This window comes from Schistocerca nitens, chromosome 10 (genome assembly GCF_023898315.1).
Source record: "Schistocerca nitens isolate TAMUIC-IGC-003100 chromosome 10, iqSchNite1.1, whole genome shotgun sequence".
Taxonomy (NCBI): Eukaryota; Metazoa; Arthropoda; class Insecta; order Orthoptera; family Acrididae; genus Schistocerca; species Schistocerca nitens.
This window is the reverse complement of record NC_064623.1, coordinates 225006999-225023254: the sequence shown is the minus strand read 5'-3', so window position 1 is coordinate 225023254 and position 16256 is coordinate 225006999. Positions and strand designations below refer to the sequence as shown.

Here is a 16256-nt window from a genome sequence, read left to right as displayed (position 1 = left end):
AAGGTGTCTTGTATATTTTCTTGCCACTTTCTCTGATCTGGCTTTGCTTCATTCTGCACAAAGCATACCTCTCCACTGAGGCTACTTTAGTATATCTGTTACTGGAATCAATTTACAAAAATGTATTCCACCGAGTCTACTCACAGGTGAACTGTTTTGATTGAAAGTTGATTCTACCAGGTCTCCTTTGTTTTCAAAGCTGCTGCCAATTCTGTAATGAATTCAAAAAAGTGTTTGCTAGTAGGCCTTGACTTTTTACATAAAGCATACAAATTTGCAATAATCGTAATGAAAATGTGAAAAATTGCTTTCTTCTGACACTTTATTTGTTTCCTCTCTAAAGGGTAATATCCCATTAGCTGGTTATTGTGGTTCACAACAGCCATCTTTTTATTATAAACCAAAATTTAGACAAGTTTCATCTGATGTAAAATTAGCAATTTGTTCTGACATTGACAGTCAATGCAGTAAGTTTGTGTCTTGTCATCAAAAGAAATACATTCTTAGTGTCTTCCCATTTTACAAACAACAAATGATCTTGTCTGCAAAATGAACATTCATTTTTTTGACTTCTAAACAGTTAGATCTTGAAAATAAATACAGGGTATATAGCAGTCAACAATTAATTGATACGCTTTGCACAGTGTGTGATCTTCTGAGGCATGACCCGTGGCAATGAAGGGAATGTGAACACCACGAACCAAGTAACACAGGGTGTTGTCTGGAAGCCTCTCCCACCAATATGAGTGACAGGTGTTTCCATCTGTATTTCTTGTGATAGTACACACACACACACTCACTCACTCACTCACTCACTCACTCACTCATGCATAAGCAACTCACACACACGACTGCAGACTCAGACAACTGAAACAACACTGCAAGCAGCAGCACTAGTGCACGATGGGAGTGGCGACTGGGTGTGGGGGTAAGGAAGAGGCAGGGGTGAGGAGGGGGAGGGATAGTATGGTGGGGGTGGCGGACAGTGGAGTGCTGCAAGTCAGACGGTGGGCAGAGGAGAAGTGGGGGAGGGGGGAGTAGCAGACAAGGAGATAAATGAAAAGACTGGGTGAGGTGGTGGAATGATGGCTGTGTGGTGCTAGAATGGGAATGGGGAGGGGGCTGGATGGATGAGGGAAGTCACTAACAAAGGTCGAGGCCAGGAGGGTTACGGGAACGTAGGAAGTATTGCAGGGAAAGTTCTCACCTGCTGAATTTGGGAAAGCTGGTGTTGGTGAGGAGGATGCATATGGCACAGGCTGTGAAGCAGTCAAAATGAAGGATATCATGTTTGGCAGCGTGTTCAGCAACAGGGTGGTCCACTTGTTTCTCGGCCACAGTTTGTCGGTGGCCATTCGTGCTATCAGACAGCTTGTCGGTTGTCATGCCTACATTGAATGCAGGACAGTGTTTGCGGCTTACCTTGTAGACCACGTGATGGGATAGGTTATGTTAGTGACCGGACTGGAGTAGGTGGTGGTGGTGGTGGTGGTGGTGGTGGGAGGATGTAAGGTACAGGTCTTGCATCTAGGTCTATTACAGGGGTATGAGCCATGAGGTAAGGGATTGGGAGCAGGGGTTGTGTAAGGATGGACGAGTGTATTGTTCAGTGGACAGCAGAATACCACTGTGGGTGGGGAAGGATAGTGGGCAGGACATTTCTCTCCTTCTACATCTACATCTACATGGTTACTCTGCAGTTAACACTTAAGTGCCTGGCAGAGGGTTCATCGGACCATTTTTATACTACTTCTCTACCATTCCACTCTCGAATGGCATGGGAAAAAGGAACACCTAAATCTTTCCATTCAGTCTGATTTCTCTTATTTTATTATGATGATCCTTTCTCCCTATGTAGGTGGGTGTCAACAAAATATTTTCACATTCCGAAGAGAAAGTTGGTGATTGAAATTTTGTAAATAGATCTCACTGCAAAGAAAACAGCCTTTGTTTCAGTGACTGCTATCCCAACTCGCGTATCATATCAGTGACACTCTCACCCCTACTGCGCGATAACACAAAACGATCTGCCCTTCTTTGCACTTCCTCCATCAATCGGTAAGGATCCCAAACCGCACAGCAATATTCGAGCAGAGGATGGACAAGTGTAATGTAGGCTATCTCTTTAGTGGGTTTGTCACATCTTCTAAGTTTTCTGCCAACAGAGCGCAGTCTTCGTTGCACCTCCCCACAATATATCTATGTGGTCTTTCCAATTTAAGTTGCTTGTAATTGTAAAATTGTAATTCCTAGGTATTTAGTCGAATTGAGAGCCCTTAGATTTGTGCGATTTATCGTATACCCAAAATTTATCGGATTTTTTTTAGTACCCGTGTGGATGATCTTGCACTTTTGTTTAGGGCCAATAGCCACTTTTCACACCATACAGAAATTCTCTCTAAATCATTCTGTAATTGGAATTGATCGTCTGATGATTTTACTACATGGTAAATTGCAGCGTCATCTGCAAACAATCTAAGGGGGCTGCTCAGATTATCGCCTAGATCATTCATGTAAATCAGGAACAGCAGAGGGCCCATGACACTACCCTGTGGTAGGCCAGATATCACTTCTGTTCTACTCGATGATTTACTGCCTATTACTGTGAACTGTGACCTCTCTGAGAGGATATCACAGATCCAGTCACACAACTGAGATGATACTGCATATGCATGCAATTTGATTAATAGTCTCTTGTGAGGAGCTGTATCGAAAGCCTTCTGGACATCTAGGAGTATGGAATCGATCTGAGATCCCTTGTCGACAGCACTCATTACTTCATAGGAATAAAGAGTTAGCTGTATTGCACAAGAACAATATTATCTGAATCTGTTTTGGTTACGTATCAATAAGTCCTTTTCTTCAAGGTGATTCATAATGTTAGAGTACAGTATATGCTCCAAAATCCTACTGCAAATTGAGGTCAGTGATATGGGTCCTTAATTCGATGGGTTACTCCTATTTCGTTTCTTGAATATTGGTGTGACATGTGCTACTTACCAGTCTTTAGGAACAGACCTTTCGTCTAGTGAGTGGTTGTATATGATTGCTAAGAAAGGCACTACTGTGTCTGCATACTCTGAAAGGAACCTGATTGGTATACCATCTGGACCGGAAGACTTTCCTTTCTTAAGTGATTTGAGTTGCTTCGGAACACCTAAGATATCTACGTTTATGTCACTCATGCTAACAGCTGTTCTGGTTTCAAATTCTGGAATATTTACTTCGTCTTCTTTTGTGAAGGAATTATGGAAACTGTATTCAGTAACTCCGCTGTAGTGACACCATCACTATCGCGCAGAGGCGGTATTGACTATTTTTTGCCACTGGTGTACTTTACATATGGCCAGAATCTCTTTGTGTTTTGCACCATATTTTGAGACAATGTTTCATTGTGGAAACTATTAAAAGCATCTCGCATTGACGTCTGCACTAAATTTCTAGCTTCCATGAAACTTAGCCAGTCTTGGGGATTTTTTGTTCTTCTGAATTTGACATGCTTTTTTCGTTGCTTCTGCAACAGTGTTGTGACATGTTTTGTGTACCATAGTGTATCAGTCCCATCTCTTATTAACTAATGCGGTATGAATCTATCTATTGCTGTCGATACTGTATCTTTGAATTTGAGCCATATCTGGTCTACACTTACATAATTAACTTGAAAGGAATGGAGACTCACTCTTAGGAAGGCATCAAGCTAATTTTTATCTGCTGTTTTAAATAGTTATATTTTGCGTTTATTTTTAGTGGTATTGGTTGATACGGTTTTAAGCCTCGCTACAATGACCATGTGTTCATTAACCCCTGTATCCGTCATGATGCTCTCTATTAGATCAGGATTATTTGTGGCTGAAAGGTCAAGTCTGTTTTTGCAACAAATTACAATTTCTGTGGGCTCATGAATTAATTGTTCAAAGTAATTCTCAGAGAAAGCATTTAGTACAATTTTGGAAGATGTTTTCTGTCTTCCACCATCTTTGAACATGTATTTTCGCCAATAAATCTAGGGTAGATTGAAGTTTCCACCAGTTATAACTGTATGAGTGGGGTACTTATTTGCAATGAGTTTCAAGTTTTCTTTGAACTGTTCAGCTATTATATCATCTGAGTCGGGGGGTTGGTAGAAGGAGCCAAGTATTATTTTGGTACAGCTGTTGAGTATAACCTCTACCCATAGTAATTCTCAGGAACTATCTATTTCAACTTCACTACAAGATAAACTACTACCAACAGACACAAACACACCACCACCTACTTTATTTAATCTATCGTTTCTGATCACCGTTTGCACCTCTGTAAAAATTTCGGCAGAATTTATCTCCAGCTTTAGCCAGCTTTCTGTTGCTATAACGATTTCACCTTCAGTGCTTTCTATCAGCACCTGAAGCTCCGGTACTTTTCCAACACAGCTACGACAATTTACAACTACAATACCGACTGTTGCTTGGTCAATTCTCGTTGTTTCTTTGCCCTGTACCCTTTGAGACTGGAGCCCTTTTTGATGTTTCCTGAGACTGTCTAACATAAAAACTGCCCATGCCATGCCACAAAGCCCCTGCTACCCGTGTAACCACCTCCTGTGTGTAGTGGACACCTGATCTATTTAGTGGAACCTGAAACCTCACCACCCTATGGTGCATGTCGAGGAATCAACAGCCTACATGGTCGCAGAACCATCTGACTCTGATTCTGGCCCTCCAATCAGCTCTATACCAAATGTCCGCAATCGGTCCTGTCGACGATGCAGCAGACGGTGAGCTCTGCCTTCATCTCACTACTCTTTGTCCGCTACTCCCCCCCCCCCCCCCTCGCCCCCTTCCCAGTTCTCCCCTGCTCTCCGTCTGATGATTCACTGTCTGCCAGCCCCACTATACTATCCCTCCCCCTCCCCTCCCCAGCCTCCTCTTTACCCCAACCCAGTCACCACTCGCATCATCCACTGGTGCTGCTGCTCGCGGTGTGGTTTTAGTTGCCTGAGACTGCAGTCGTGTGTGTGCGTTGTATTTGTGTGTGTGTGTGTGTGTGTGTGTGTGTGTGTGTCCAGTGCTGATGAAGGTCTTGATGGCCGAAAGCTTTAATTGTGAGAGTCTTTTTGTTGTGCCTATCTGCAACTCAGCAGCTTCACAATATGGTGGGTATCAACTTTCCTTCTCATAGTATTGTTACATTCCATCCTGGATTTTCCATTGTTTGATAAGACAAACATTGAAATACATTTAGAAAGCTGGGAAACGGCTGACGAAAGTCCTACGTTGCTCATCTTTTGCAGTGTACCCCTTACAACGTAGGAACTACATTGCTCATCGCCACAGGCTTAATGCCCTCCGCATCAGTAGGCGTTGGTGTTACGAGGGTTGTGGTCTTCAGTCCAAAGACTGGTTCAAAGTAGGTCTCCACAGTGGTCAGTCCTGTGCAAGACTCTTCATATCCATTTCAACCTCTTTACTGTACTCAAACTTCTCTGCCCCTCTAAAGTTTTGATCCCCCCCTCCCCCGATACTCTTCTGTCCCTTTGTTTCCAAATGTGTATTTACAGCAACAGTGTTCGTAAATTGTAATTACATACCATTTTTTTTCTTTTGAAATATTTTCTCATTAGCAGCAGGTTGTTCTCATGAGTATGTATAGAGCAGGATAATAATTCGAGATTAATTATTTACTTAGAAGAACAGTAATTCGTAGTCATTAAATCAATGTTCTTGAAGTTAGGTATCTGTGAGTAACATTGGTGTTCATTATATTTATATTTTTTGCTTTGGTATAATGTCAATAATTTCACATGCAAGAACGTGGATTATTTAATACTTTGTGAGGCACTGACACTTGTTAATGATTTCTAGTAGCGGAATACATTTTGCTTTTGTCTTTTGCCTCTTGCCTATTCAGATTATTTTATGAGCTTGTATTCAGCATCAGACTTTTTCATTTCCCTGCAATTACTTTGACATCACCTTTCGCATCCCACAAAATATTAGTACCTTAAAATTAGCTTTCCTCTTTGTGCATGTAATGAATATATTTTCTTCAAATAAAAATTACCAACAGTAATTACTTCAACTCAATCGTTTGTTAATATGAAGTATACAGGGGGCAGTGGTGCTAATCTGAGACTTCCCCAATGGCTGGCAACTTTTCATCACAAAAACACACGACATGCATTAAGAACGATGTTTTATTATGTCATTTAAATATATGTAAGTTCATTTTTTGCTCCTCAGTAATTTTCTGTAGTTTCCTTCTGATTAACAAGCAATGAGCAACAGAAGTGCCCCACCATTTTCTGTTGGTTATACTAAAGGTCAGTTGTGCACATTACTTGCCAACACCACATTGCTGGAGAGGCTCTGATAGTTAACAGTAGGCCAGCATGTGGATTATTAAAATTATTATTGGATTTGATACAGAAACTGGCCTGCCTCATTTATAAAGTTGATGCCGAGGATTTGTATCCTTACAGCTTATGAAATAAAAACAATAAATTCCCTAACATCCTTTTCCCAAAACATTTTCTCCCAGTGTAGTTTATTGACTGTATGAATGCTGTTCTCTGACTGCATTCAAATGATAACATTATTATAATATCATTATTATGTTAAATATATGGTTCTATTACAATGTCTTTACACTCTTTTCTTCTGGTTATTATAGTTAAGCACAACGAGGTGTCAATAATGCAGGTCCCATCTCCTTGTGGTCACTGGACTTTGATTAAAACATTGTGGTGACTGGCAGTGCGAACCTCCACCTCAGTAGAGAAGTACAGTGCCACATTGTCACAATCTCATAAACTCCATATGATACAGAAACAAACAAAACTGTGTGGATATACTGGAATTAATCTGACATAAATACATTGAAATATAAACTTATAAATTTTTGTGTGCTGTTGTTCAGGTGAGAAAGACATCAGTGTTGCTGTCACTGTTTGTAACACTACACATACTAACTATTCCATAATGCTGCAGGTTGTGACATATCTTTGATTTTAGTTGAGATTTACTAATAAGCCCTTTTCTTTCCATTATGATTCAGTATGTGTCTGTTAGTAATCCAAACTACCAATACAATTTTCAGCACTGTCCTGTACCACATTTCAAAAAGCTCCTATTCTGTTCTCATCTGTACTCTTAATCACCTTCACTTCCCCTCTGTATAAGGCTACACTCCACACTAAAACCTTCAGAAAAAATTTCCTCACTTTTTTGTGTTTATTTACCTTATTTACCCAAATATAAAATGATCCTGAATATAAGATGAATCCTCTTTTTTTTAAGAGGTTCCTTGAAAAAAATTTATATTTTTACATATTCTTACTAATCAAAACTACAAATTTTTATTGACCTACGGTATCTGCCTAAAAGTCACTATTACACCTATTCTAAACTTATGCCATTTATTGGCTGTCTACATATCAATACAGTACAAGGAGAAATAAAATAAACAAATAGAAACTGTTTACACTACTTTTTATCTTCATTGCCTCTCTTCTTTAGCCTATCTATGGTACCACTATTTTTAATTATCATCATCGTAACAGGGCAGCTGTGAAACTTATGTCATAGCCGTAACAAATATTTGGCTGTTTCTCCCAAATACGATGCAATCTTTCTTTTCTTTTATTTATTTTTTTAACACACAGTGGATTTTCCATCTATACTGATGTAAGAATGATACAATGTCTTTTGCTACAAAAATATATTGTCTGCCTGCCGCTGTCTCATTGGCTGTGTGGGTTCAACAGTCGACACACCCACTATCGTGTCCATCTTACCTCGTAGTGAGAGACGAGAACATTAGAATGTTGCTTCACGAAACATGTAAGCAAGCTATTGGTCCCAGTCTAGACTTTCAGCATCTCCTGCAGGAATGTATGCTACTCTTGAGCACATGGCCAATTTTAAAGTCAGTTAATTCAGAGTATAAATTGATTCAGGCAAACTGCAGTTTAAATATGGTATATTTTCATAAAAAGTCAAAGTATGCATTATAGATTCCCACGATTGGGAGCAAGATGAAATTTGCTGCCCACACAGCACTCCCCTCCCCACACCCATTATAGTTGTCTGCTAAGCTGATGTCACTTTTCTCCCTCCAAGCTTTCCGTAGTGCTGTGCTCGAGCAACAGTGAAACAAGGATGTCTGTATCTTCCAGGGTGCAGGTTACATTTAACAACAGAAACTAATACATACAGTAAATGAAAGATTGCAGTCACAATTCAGTCCAGTTCTCGAACTTTCGCTCATCCCACAATCTAGTGCAGTCTGTTGGCACTCGCTCCACAATGTGTGATTCCGCTGTAATTTATTCTTGCGGTAACAATTACAATCAATTTAATGTGATTTGTTTTGTTTGTTAGACATTCAATTCTGGATTAATTTTCTTTCTGTTTTCATCTGAATGTCAGCACCTTGTTCTAAAGCGGATTAAAAGCTGGTAACATTTTTTCCTGGTTTTCTCGTACCTGAACAGCTGCCAAATTTTCATTTGCAATGCACTTAGTGTATCATTAGTTTCTCATAACTAAAAAATATACTGAGTAGGGTTCAAACTTATGTAATGGTTTTTGAAGGACAAGATCTTCACCTTTGAATGTTACCCTCACTTAAAGATTGGCATAAATGTATGTATATGGTATCTATGCATGTATGAGAAATTCTATTAAAAACCTACTCAAATACAAGAAAAGTTGTGAGTTGATAGATTTAATGCTATTCATCCACATTATGACATGGCAGATGATGTTTTTCCATTTTCCCTATATGGGGCATAATTTTTTCATACAGTGCGTCTTGAAACATCAAACGTTTCGGCTTCCTTGGTTGTGGAAGCACCCACTATATGAGCATTAACAATTTACCTGCAGCAAATTTAATGCTATTTCCTCATGCGTTTCAAAAAATTGTCAGTTTAAGAAGAGCATTGGATTGTTGCAGTGCTTAGTTCATAGTTTCTCTTTTGATCAATATTGTATCAAGTGCTTCTGTGCATTGAGAAATCTTGGGCCTGCTCAAATGAAGGTATTGTTTGCTAAGCTGCACACATTGGAATTTTTCAAAATAAATTTGTATTAAACCTTAATATCTAAAGTCTCATCTGCAGATGTAAGTAGACCCCGATGTTAATCTATTAAATGGTGTAAAAATGTTGACCCCAGCAGCAATAGTTTAATATGTGAATATAAGACGACCTTATATTTTTCAAATGATGAATTTAGGAAAAAACCTCATCTCGTAAACAGGTAAATACGGTATCTTTACTTATGGTCTATAACTTACTTAAGTAAATGGGACTTTTTGGAATAACAACAGTATGAAATGGATAGATTGCTACTTGCCACATAGAATAGGAGTTGAGTGGCAGGCAGGACATTCAGAAAAGGCTGCTAGGTATTATCACCTCTCAGATTACGTCTTCATAAGATGTAGACAAAAAAGCACACACTTTCACACACGCATAACATACACACTCAGGGCCACTGTCATCTCTGCGTGCTGAGGCCGTAGTGAAGAAGTTAATCCAATAGCTGTTAATATGTTACACCCCTCTTTTCAATGTGCGTGTTTGCCACTAGACACCTCATCTGTATAGTGAGCAGCAATCTATCCATTTCGTATTGCCATTATTCCATCTCGGATTTTCTGGTTTTTTAGGTATACGACATTCTGAAACAAGTTATACAGAAAAATTTGCTTTTGTTATTTCTTAGAGTACCTAATACACTGTAATTACTTCCTGATACCGAAATTGATGTTTTTCAGTCTCTGAGACACCTGCAGGACATGATAGCCACAGCAGAAGGACAGAGGGACAGCGGTAGGAGGCGACCGGCATTCAGGAGGCCCGCCGAGGACGGCAGCTCGCCCGATCCTGTCGGGGACCGGAGAAGCGGGGAGGAGCGAGGGGGAGGGGGAGGGGAAGGGGGCCACCTCACCGGGGCCGACAGCCGCAGAGAGCGCCGGGGCAGCCCGGACGGGCGGGTCAGGGACAGGCGCGGAGACTCCGAGAGGTCGTACGGGCACAGAGATCACCGCCGGCCTGAAAGAGCAGCTTGGAAAAAGTCTGACGTGAGAGTCGTGGAAGAGAAGACGAGGGGCAGAAGTAGTACTCCGACAAATGCTGGTATGTGCATTTCTGTTACACTGCAAATCTTCTGATCCCCATCCCCTTTCCCTTTCCCTTTCCCTTGCCTCCCCCTCCCTTCTCCCTCCCCCTCCCTTCCCCCTCCCCCTCCCCCCCTTGTACCACCCACCTCAACACACACACACACACACACACACACACACACACACACACACTCTCTCTCTCTCTCTCTCTCTCTGTCTGTCTGTCTGTCTGTCTTTCTCTCTCTCTCTCTCTCTCTCTCTCTCTCTCTCTTCTCTCTTTAAGGTTTGTTATTAGCCTCCTGTAACACACCCTTTGATAAACTATGGTGTGAGCTATTCATGTAAAAATAAAACATAGAAAAACACAATGAATGAAACCACCAATAAGTAATTTGTGGCTACAAACTCCTCTAATGTGACATAAATCTGCTTTATCTGTATTTGGCTGGCAAAGTGTGCACTGATTGGGAATTTGCTGACCTGTCTGTTTGAGTGCCTCAAACATTGTCTCCTTTTTCTTCTCCTCACATAAGACAAACTGTTAAACTCTATGACTGAGGCGTCTAATGAAATGTAACAAGTAAATTATGAGACAGAATTATTGGGTTGGTGGTTAAGTTCATAACGTTTTTGTTTTACATGTTGTTATTGTAGTTGCTGTGAGTTTATTTATCAATTGTAATTTTTTATTTGTATGCTATTTGAGTTTACGTAATGCCATTTTGTTACTTTAAGATATCGAGTGGAGCTGTGTAAGTTAGAAAATCGAGTGTCAATTGGAGAAATCGGAACATATCCGACACATTCTTCCGTTTGATTTCAATGGAAGACTGCTTTAAGTGATGCTACTCAGTGACAGTGCCTGCCTGCATTGCGCTACGCTGAAAACCACTGTGGAGAGATTGGGTTGGGAAGTAACTCTGCACCCACCTAATCTTGTCACCTCAGGTTTTCACTCTCTATCAAACAGTATTCAAGGAACTTCCTTTCTGGTTGAAAATGCGCAGAACATGCTCGACAAGTTCTTCGCCTCAAAACTGTGCGATTTCTACAGTCGGGGAATTGAGAAGTTAACCTAGCAATGTCAGACTGTCGTAAATAGTGAACGAGAATATATTATTAATGACTAAAGTCTCTGTTATGTGTATCTGTTGTGTTTATTAAACTTGTACACCAACGAAGTACTTTAGGAGAAACGTTTAACACTGCTGATAGGCACATCTTTATCTCCCATATCCTCTCCAAAGGAGGAACACGTACTTTTTAAAAACTAGGATAGGGTCTCCACTCCTTGTAACGTGATGATCCTAAGTGAGCTCGCAGTGTTTTCGGATGTGGGGTGTGTACATGTGCATTTGTGTAAGGCCTCCAATGGAGAAAGAGCCACTAAATAATTAATATTCAGTATGTATCATTACAGATTCAAAGCTATCCTTAATGACTATTTTCCTGGTGAACTTAATATTTCATTATTTTAGTTCAAATTCCCTAAACTTTAAATGTAAATTAACACCTTATAAAATATTTATACGCAAAGGAGACCGCGCTAGACAGATTTCTGGCTTCCCGAGGAACTGTGTCTTATTTTGCTCGGGATTGTGGCAGTCGTTAAAATTCGGATAAAAATTCAAATGGCTGCTTTCTTCTTCCCAGAGAAAGCACACCGATACAGAGACGATCGTTTTCTGACATTTGCAGCTGAGGTGGGATACGAAACCTCTGTGGACGGAAAATGCAGTCACTTGTCAGAGTCCTCACACGTAGACCTAGGCCACTGTTCCTGCCAGGACTTGGTACTGGTCGTATGTATGAAGTGGGAAGCCGTCTACAAAGTGAACACTCCGAGGCAATAAAACCCTGGAGCACGTCAGCCCCGACCTCAGTTTTTCTCAGCTTCTCTTTCAACTAACACTTGCAGCCAGATGACTCTTAACATCACCTTGAGTCAGATTACTGTTTACCTTTCATTACCTCAGGCAGAAGATAGTAGTGTCGCTTCGCTCAGCATGCCTGCCTGTGTCACACTTTTTCTGTAAGATGATACCTTTGACTGTATGGTAACAAGTCACCAAAACCACCCCCTTCATCATCTTAATCATTACTTTTTGGGTTTAATTCTCTCTAGCATTTTAATATTCTCACTTACATAATCCTTTCTAGCTCATTAGCGGTGCAGGTGGTGTGTAAAGCATACTTTTTTTTCCTCAGATGGGCCTTCTAAGAAGCACGCGCCAGTTTCATTTCCATATGCGATATTCTTTTCTTTCCATCCAGTACTCTTGCATCTGTTCACTGGGTTTTTTTCTTTCTGCCTTATGACTACTTCAGACCAGTTTTTTTTCACTCTCCTACCTTGGAATCATTCCATACTCAGTACTCTTACCCTAAACACTTCTTTGTCAGCTGTTTCTTCAGCTTTTATGTTATTTCTTTCTAAATCCTTTTTTATTTTATGGATTTAATTTTCTGTTGCCTTTTTATCCCACAAATACTACAAGATCTTTTTGACTAATCTGCTGTCTTACATTCAATCTAAATGTCCAAAATATATGTTTTCTTTCCCTTATTACTTATGTTATGTTTTCTGTGTTTAGATAAATTTCATCATTAAGTTGTAATTTATAGCCTTCCACAGTTTTTTGTGGGCTTAATATTTTCCTAGAAATGTGCCTTTTAATATTTGCAGTTTATCTAAACTATAATGAAAGGCATTTTTTATTGTGAAGCTTTCAGTTTTACCATACAACCTTCCCGTGTTTTTTGTTCCCATTCTTCTGTTGCAGCTTTTTACCAAACCATCCATTTTCCTGGATTATCTCCCCAACATATTTCCATTTTTTTACTTTCTCTGTTTAGCTAATATCTCTTTTTCAAAAATTGTGTGGCATTCTTAATGGTATCTTTTTTTTTTTTGCAAAATTTCTTAAGCTGGTCCTACTGCCTGTTGTTGTTGTTGTTGTCTTCAGTCCTGAGACTGGTTTGATGCAGCTCTCCACGCTACTCTATCCTGTGCAAGCTTCTTCATCTCCCAGTACCTACTGCAACCTACATCCTTCTGAATCTGCTTAGTGTATGCATCTCTTGGTCTCCCCCTACGATTTTTACCCTCCACGCTGCCCTCCAATACTAAATTGGTGATCCCTTGATGCCTCAGAACATGTCCTACCAACCGATCCCTTCTTCTGGTCAAGTTGTGCCACAAACTCCTCTTCTCCCCAATCCTATTCAGTACCTCCTCATTAGTTATGTGATCTACCCATCTAATCTTCAGCATTCTTCTGTAGCACCACATTTCGAAAGCTTCTATTCTCTTCTTGTCCAAACTATTTATCGTCCATGTTTCACTTCCATACATGGCTACACTCCATACAAATACTTTCAGAAACGATTTCCTGACACTTAAATCTATACTCGATGTTAACAAATTTCTCTTCTTCAGAAACGCTTTCCTTGCCATTGCCAGTCTACATTTTATATCCTCTCTACTTCGACCATCATCAGTTATTTTGCTCCCCAAATAGCAAAACTCCTTTACTACTTTAAGTGTCTCATTTCCTAATCTAATACCTTCAACATCACCCGACTTAATTCGACTACATTCCATTATCCTCGTTTTGCTTTTGTTGATGTTCATCTTATACCCTCCTTTCAAGACACTGTCCATTCCGTTCAACTGCTCTTCCAAGTCCTTTGCTGTCTCTGACAGAATTACAATGTCATCGGCGAACCTCAAAGTTTTTATTTCTTCTCCATGGATTTTAATACCTACTCCAAACTTTTCTTTTGATTCCTTTACTGCTTGCTCAATATACAGATTGAATAACATCGGGGAGAGGCTACAACCCTGTCTCACTCCCTTCCCCACCACTGCTTCCCTTTCATGCCCCTCGACTCTTATAACTGCCATCTGGTTTCTGTACAAATTGTAAATAGCCTTTCGCTCCCTGTATTTTACCCCTGCCACCTTTAGAATTTGAAAGAGAGTATTCCAGTCAACATTGTCAAAAGCTTTCTCTAAGTCTACAAATGCTAGAAATGTAGGTTTGCCTTTCCTTAATCTTTCTTCTAAGATAAGTCGTAAGGTCAGTATTGCCTCACGTGTTCCAGTATTTCTACGGAATCCAAACTGATCTTCCCCGAGGTCGGCTTCTACTAGTTTTTCCATTCGTCTGTAAAGAATTCGTGTCAGTATTTTGCAGCTGTGGCTTATTAAACTGATTGTCCGGTAATTCTCACATCTGTCAACACCTGCTTTCTTTGGAATTGGAATTATTATATTCTTCTTGAAGTCTGAGGGTATTTCGCCTGTTTCATACATCTTGCTTACCAGATGGTAGAGTTTCGTCAGGGCTGGCTCTCCCAAAGCCGTCAGTAGTTCCAATGGAATGTTGTCTACTCCGGGGGCCTTGTTTCGACTCAGGTCTTTCAGTGCTCTGTCAAATTCTTCACGCAGTATCGTATCTCCCATTTCATCTTCATCTACATCCTCTTCCATTTCCATAATATTGTCCTCAAGTACATCGCCCTTGTATAGACCCTCTATATACTCCTTCCACCTTTCTGCTTTCCCTTCTTTGCTTAGAACTGGGTTTCCATCTGAGCTCTTGATGTTCATACAAGTGGTTCTCTTATCTCCAAAGGTCTCTTTAATTTTCCTGTAGGCAGTATCTATCTTACCCCTAGTGAGATAAGCCTCTACATCCTTACATTTGTCCTCTAGCCATCCCTGCTTAGCCATTTTGCACTTCCTGTCGATCTCATTTTTGAGACGTTTGTATTCCTTTTTGCCTGCTTCATTTACTGCATTTTTATATTTTCTCCTTTCATCAATTAAATTCAATATTTCTTCTGTTACCCAAGGATTTCTACTAGCCCTCGTCTTTTTACCTACTTGATCCTCTGCTGCCTTCACTACTTCATCCCTCAGAGCTACCCATTCTTCTTCTACTGTATTTCTTTCCCCCATTCCCGTCAATTGTTCCCTTATGCTCTCCCTGAAACTCTGTACAACCTCTGGTTCTTTCAGTTTATCCAGGTCCCATCTCCTTAAATTCCCACCTTTTTGCAGTTTCTTCAGTTTCAATCTACAGGTCATAACCAACAGATTGTGGTCAGAGTCCACATCTGCCCCTGGAAATGTCTTACAATTTAAAACCTGGTTCCTAAATCTCTGTCTTACCATTATATAATCTATCTGATACCTTTTAGTATCTCCAGGGTTCTTCCATGTATACAACCTTCTTTCATGATTCTTAAACCAAGTATTAGCTATGATTAAGTTGTGCTCTGTGCAAAATTCTACCAGGCGGCTTCCTCTTTCATTTCTTAGCCCCAATCCATATTCACCTACTACGTTTCCTTCTCTCCCTTTCCCTACACTCGAATTCCAGTCACCCATGACTATTAAATTTTCGTCTCCCTTCACTATCTCAATAATTTCTTTTATTTCATCATACATTTCTTCAATTTCTTCGTCATCTGCAGAGCTAGTTGGCATATAAACTTGTACTACTGTAGTAGGTGTGGGCTTCGTATCTATCTTGGCCACAATAATGCGTTCACTATGCTGTTTGTAGTAGCTTACCCGCGTTCCTATTTTCCTATTCATTATTAAACCTACTCCTGCATTACCCCTATTTGACTTTGTGTTTATAACCCTGTAGTCACCTGACCAGAAGTCTTGTTCCTCCTGCCACCGAACTTCACTAATTCCCACTATATTTAACTGTAACCTATCCATTTCTCTTTTCAAATTTTCTAACCTACCTGCCCGATTAAGGGACCTGACATTCCACGCTCCGATCCGTAGAACGCCAGTTTTCTTTCTCCTGATAACGACATCCTCTTGAGTAGTCCCCGCCCGGAGATCCGAATGGGGGACTATTTTACCTCCGGAATATTTTACCCAAGAGGACGCCATCATCATTTAATCATACAGTAAAGCTGCATGCCCTCGGGAAAAATTACGGCCGTAGTTTCCCCTTGCTTTCAGCCGTTCGCAGTACCAGCACAGCAAGGCCGTTTTGGTTATTGTTACAAGGCCAGATCAGTCAATCATCCAGACTGTTGCCCTTGCAACTACTGAAAAGGCTGCTGCCCCTCTTCAGGAACCACACGTTTGTCTGGCCTCTCAACAGATACCCCTCCGTTGT

General features: G+C 40.4%; 1 protein-coding gene across 2 annotated transcripts in view; it reads left to right on the top strand.

The window, feature by feature from the left end:
* Positions 1-16256, top strand: part of LOC126210493 (CWF19-like protein 2) — a 194278-nt gene that overhangs the window by 66508 nt on the left and 111514 nt on the right. For both annotated transcript variants that reach the window (XM_049939726.1, XM_049939725.1), the window contains exon 5: positions 9760-10120. In XM_049939726.1, the coding sequence (XP_049795683.1) occupies positions 9760-10120 (361 nt within the window). The remainder of the gene's footprint in view (positions 1-9759; positions 10121-16256) is intronic.